General features: G+C 44.6%; 1 protein-coding gene across 1 annotated transcript in view; it reads right to left on the reverse strand.

Moving 5' to 3' along the window:
* Positions 1 to 6,000, reverse strand: part of LOC126538844 (transmembrane channel-like protein 5) — a 69,672-nt gene extending 63,672 nt beyond the window's left edge. The window contains exons 1-2 of the mRNA XM_050185565.3: positions 5,778 to 6,000; positions 768 to 842 (exon numbers count right to left, since the gene is read on the reverse strand). Coding sequence (XP_050041522.1) covers positions 768 to 837 — 70 coding nt within the window. The 5' untranslated portion in view covers positions 838 to 842; positions 5,778 to 6,000. The remainder of the gene's footprint in view (positions 1 to 767; positions 843 to 5,777) is intronic.

Here is a 6,000-nt window from a genome sequence, read left to right on the forward strand (position 1 = left end):
ACATCCCCCCTTAAAGGGGCCCTGATATACTTTTTGAACATAGTAAGAAAACGTTGCTCATATGTCTTAGACGCTGCTGTGAACATGTGAGCCAAATATTACTGCACTGCGTGCAGCAGGGAATTAACAATCTCATGTTAAGAATGGTGAAAACCGTTTCGCTCCCGAAATGTCGTCATGGAGTCTCATTGAAAGCAGCTGGCCCGCCAACGACAGTGGCTGATTTTGTAATCGCCAGAAATGCACAATTGCCAACGTTGAGTTAAATAAGTGAAAAATACATATATGTGCGATCTAAAAGAAAGACAAAGAAATAATTTCATCTTCGCACTGTGCGTAGCTACGTCAGTGGCACGTGACCTCCAAGATGGCAGCGGCGTGCTGCGTCAATGTTTTTAGATTCGTTTAAGATTTTTAGATTTAGAAGAACGTTGTGCTGCGTAGCGTAGAGTACCGCGGCCACCACAGGGTGCCGCGATGAGCCCTTTCACCGCATTTCACCGCCGTGACACTCAGCTATTGGGGGCGGCTTAGCTCTCTTGCCTTCTCCATCGTGTCGCTTCCAGCGCGCTAGCAGAGACGAAAGGAGAGAGAAAGCCGGGTATCGGTGTGATAACTCCGCTTATAGTTGAAGGATAACAAACTGTAACCCCTGGCACGAGGATCAACGCAGTGATCTGATGAACAGCAAAAGATTAGACCCTTGCAACTGTGCGTGATGAGAACTAAGGGCAGCCTGAGCTGTAGGAGTGTGTTTATGCACTTACATGCTTCCAACTGGAAGGCGTCCGACGGGTGTCCAGGTCTTCCATTCTGCCTCGCACCCCGACCTGCCATGATGGCTGCACAGATGCCAACAAAGTGTCAATCACTCACAAACGGGCAGCCGATTTACTTGACACTTCATGTCTTGTAGATTTTATATATAAATTCTTGCACAATGAAAGTTGGGTCAATAGCCAAACCCGAGAAGGCTTAATGAAAGCAGCACATGCAACAGACCTGATATATACAGCCATGTTCGGAGCAACATATTTTTTCATGTCCAGCATTTATTAGAAAAGAATGAAAAAAAAAAAGATTAAATAAAACCAACAATTCTACAGTTGAGGCCATGCAACATAACTATACAAACCATACAAGGCTAGCCCAGACTTTTAGCCGAGATGAGCACTGTTTGTATGTAATTTTTTTAAACTGTCACTTTGATCTTAATAACACCAGCAGAGCATAAACATAATGCTTCTCCTTTCAAATACTGCAGGGTTATTATTTTACACAATAGTTAAGCTATCACGCTAAAGTGACAAAAAAAATTGTTTAGGTGGGCATTATTTTTAAAACCATATTTGCATTTCTTTGATCAAAAAAATGGAATACTATTGGATCTTGAACTTATCTTTTTTTATTCATTTATCAATTCAATGCACACACTATAGCACTGGTGTGTTAAGAGTGACTTTGCAGGTTTTAAAGTACTTTCCTAAACTTGGGACATTCTAGCACAGGAAAAGCTCTCAGAACTTGCTGGGGAAGTGTCCAGTTTATTAAGAATGCAATGTCATCTTTGTTTGCTGTCAAGAGAGATAGAGGGAAAGAGAAGAAATTATATTGAGAAAAGCAGGGAAGTCGACTGCTGCAACTCTGTCTCTGGCCTGCTACTCTGTGTTGGAGAAAGAGGGAAGGAAAAAGACAGAAAAGGAGCACAGATGACGATCATAGTATACACTGAACTGTTTGCATGATGTGCAGATGTGTTTTGCATGCACACCTCACCCATGTAACAATATGCAAGTGCCCGTCACGTAGTTCTGTAGCCTGCTGGTGAGGCTGCTCTTTGCTAAAAATGCCAAGAGCAAAGGGATCGAAGGTAAGCATTCGGCAGAGATGTGCTGGCTTGGGGACAACTGAATAAATGAGTGAGAAAACTCCAACCAAAATTTTACTGCTGTTTTATGGCCCTAGAATCTTCTGCCCCAAAAGGGGTCTATTGTCCAAACCAGACAATGTGGTGTTAGGTGTCCGACATTCTGTGCAGTAATTGGGGCAGCCACGGGGGATGTGTGAGATCACCTCTGGAGTATCACATGCTGGACTGTTGGGGTCATTCCTTGCTGTCAACATTTATGACATCACGGAGTACTGGTATGGGAACATAATTGATTTTTTGCTTATTTTCTGACTTACTGAGCCTGATTTGGTTAACCTTAATTATGTATCTAATGATTCCAGTAGGAATCATTGTTTTGCAGAATATATGCGACATTAAATAGAAATGGCTATTTTCAGAAATGTGAGTGCCAGCAATGCTAACCAAATAATTTGCCGACTTTTTGCCACACACACGCACACACACACGCACACACACACACACACTCACACACACACTCACACACACACACGGCTCTCTTGTGAATTTCACAAATTTCATGCACTGCATCACACTGACATTACGGCTCTGCATTCTATTTTTGCAGCCTGCTGCCTAATGCATAAAACCAGCCTCAGGTTGAACAAAAATGCTCTTCCAAGTCATCTTGTTGCCGTATTTCATACCATTATGACTGTGAATTAAGATGTTTGAAGAACAACATGGTACTTACAAAACATTGAGTTGTTGACAGTTTATAAGAAAAATGTTCCAATTCATTGCCAGTAACTTCAGTGGGACTTTTCTTCTTCTTTATTTTCCCCTCACATTTGATGTTCAGATGTACGTTACGTAGTATTTTCTAATTTCTTGATATAGCATATTTCCCCAGTCCAACTTAACCAAAATATTCCTCTTAGGTGTCCCTTCACTCTCCCCTAGGTCCCATGAAAAAGTTTGGTAATACGTTACAGTTGCAAAGGACAATTGTGGGAGCGTGATACCACAAGGTTTTCTTAAAAATGCATTTATATGCTGTTTCATACTTACCAGGCAAAGGCTGCAGAGGTAACGTAAGTAGTGCAATCAACAAAAGTCTCACTATGCCTTGTTCGCAGTGCAGTTGTATCTTTATATGTGATGCTTTCTACGGAATAACTACTTCACATATTACGACTACAACTTGAGGACATAAGGTTAAGTCAAATCGCAAATTATTTGTGCACCCTTGCACTTGCCCTGTACACGGCATACCACGTTTTCTTTGTGAGAGCAAGCATTGGGCTGTGGCTGCTAGCGGCATAAATGTGTAACTATACGTGTTTGCTGGTAAACCAGCTCTGTGACGTCTTTCATGTAATATTTATGTCACATTTTGCAGCATGAAAGTACGAGACATAATCTAACCTTGATGTAAATGATGTGTACTTGCACCTTAATTCCACATATTATGCACCATTTTTTTTTATTGCGAATGCAAGCAATGAAAGTAGTCTTTCCATAAGCTTTTGGAGTGTCGCCTCCTATGTATGGAACGGAGTATGGTAGTGGACGAGAGAGAAGCAAATGTGTGTCGTAAAGCGAGTGTCGTGAGGAAGCTACCCTCCCCGTGCAAATGCTCTCTCTGGTTGCCGACACTAGAGCCCGCAAGAGATTTTACTCCTGCCTTCTCGCATACTAGAGCAGAGGGATCACTTCCTTCTCTTGTTGCATTCCCAGTCCCTACAACTCCCGCATCCTTTCTTCTCTCTCCCTTCGCTTCGTGCTGCATTTCCAGAAGTTGTGTGCCCTCTGTGCTTTACAAGAATGCCCACGTTTCAGCACTGCTGCTGGCTATCGGTGCGCTGAATGTGGCGTGTGTGTAGCTGCATCTCCGTCAACGTGACAGTAGCGAGTTACACATTTTAGCACATCACAACAATCACTATGCGACAGCTGTGACATGTGGCACATTCCTGTTCATTTGAAAGAAGCTGGAACCTACATATGGTGATGTGCGTTCTGCTGGTAAGTGGAGAACACTAACCCCCAGCTGTATCTCTCACCCTCAATGCCGTCTGCCAGCGTTACAGGTACCACACGAGACGACTCACCCCGTCCCGTACTATTTTCCTGTCACACCAATGTCGTTCGCCTTCCTAATGTCATTCCTAATGCGTTATCGCCATTCACATTAATGTGGTCCACTAGGAATGTGATATGGCGCTCCACTTGTTGCATTCACGTAAATGCCGCTTACGGCATGGAAGACCCATTGCATGTGACCTTATTCCCTTGCTTCCCCAGTGGCTCCTTCACGATCAGGAGTTGTAGGCTGCTGCCTGATATCTTTAGCTGTTTTCACAGCATCTTAGTCGTTTTTGCAATACCTTGCTGACATGATTGTAACTATGGGATATGTGCAACGCGATTGCCTGCTTGCAGTGCCTGCACATAGTGGTGGGTCTTTCAAGTATGTGACCACAACATCTAGCAAAATTAACAGCATGTGACGAACACTGATTACAGATGATCTTGAGCTGTTGGCTGGTAAATGCCTTCACTGAAGTATCACTGTCATCGTGATTTTTGCTCTGACGGTACAGTTCATATACCCAAATTCTTGTGAATGTTCCATTCATGAACGAATGCTGTGAAAACAGTCTTGAATTGATGTGAGCACGACAAGTATAAATATCCAGTAAAATAGAACAGAATGATCTTATTTGAGGTTTGCTGACTGTGCTTGTTGCTACTGTTTTCATCTATTTCTTGCATTGTTTCCTGGGCACAACCTTGTGCAATGAATAGTTCTATTCTCCTCATTTATCTGTTCGAGTGACACCTCTGCACCTGGAAAAGTTTTCTTCCACAGAAGGGGAACAGGTCTAGTACTTATCCCAGGTTTTCGTGTGCTAATTTTGTAAACCAATGTTTGAGACTTCCAGAGCTATCTGCGCTATTGAGGAACCAAACCTCAGGTTTAGCAGTGAATCAGCCTAGGCGCCGTGCCAGACCAGCAGGTATTCACAGCAGCCTCATTTGCGTAGTTACATGCGGCACGGAGAGTAGCATTCCTACAAACACCGAACTCATGTGTTCCAGGAGACTAGAAAGTACAGAATGTGTCAACGTGGGTGCGAATTGGACCACAGCCGTGTCAGCCAGCTTTGACTTATTTGAGCACAATCAAAGTTTGATGAGCGGTTAGGTGCTCAGGCACGGGACCGATTTCAAATCTAGCGTGCTTGAAGATAAGCGCGTAGCAGCACCGCTCGAACTGCCCTGACAAAAGAACGACCGATAGGACTGGCGTCGAGGGCACATCCTTTTATCCACTGAACAATAATCACGTTCAAGGACACCCGATATCGCTGGGTTTATCGGAGCGTATACGCACTTATCGCGCATGGGTTCTGCCGATAAACACGCACCGCTGCGCAAGTTCGACGCAAAGCCCCACCCGGAGAGCATCCTACAGCTGTGTCACTGGCGCATTCTGAGATTTCGGTCAGAAAAACTGCGATCACGTAAACAGCAAACTCACCCGCGCGCGTTTCCACGCAGTCGCTTTATTTTTAGCCGCGGCGTGACATCACAAAATATTGCGAACAAGAACGAAAGCTGTGCATTACGCGCACATAGGAAACACATAGTAGTCCGCAGGGGAATCGATAAGGTAACAGTTAACTTAAGCCAGGAGGTTTCTATGACGTAATAAGAAAACCACTGGCGATTTTGACACGCGGAGGCGGCTGTGACGAAACTATGGATGGAACAGTTCTCGACTACCCTAAAGCAGATGGCCGGGCCACATGGCTGAGAGCAAGACAGCCTTGCAAAGCAAGGCCGCAAGCTCGCGGCGGCTATAAAAGTTTTATTTTCAGCAACGCGCAAATAAGGACGCAACAGCGGGAGTGCCACTGACCTGTGTTGGAAAAATTGGTGCTGGTAGCTGTGCCACTGGGCCGAGGAGTCACCGGCGGCGTCTCATAACTACCTGGAACAATCCTGCACTCTTACATCAATTGTTCTCGCGCCGAAAAAAGATCAGTCAGCGACTCGGCCATCCTGTCATAACGGCCCAGGGAACAGGCGAAACCAACCACTGCACCAAGCAGACCAAGCGAGTTGTTCGCTGCCGTTATTTC

The sequence above is a fragment of the Dermacentor andersoni genome, chromosome 8, assembly GCF_023375885.2.
Source record: "Dermacentor andersoni chromosome 8, qqDerAnde1_hic_scaffold, whole genome shotgun sequence".
Taxonomy (NCBI): Eukaryota; Metazoa; Arthropoda; class Arachnida; order Ixodida; family Ixodidae; genus Dermacentor; species Dermacentor andersoni.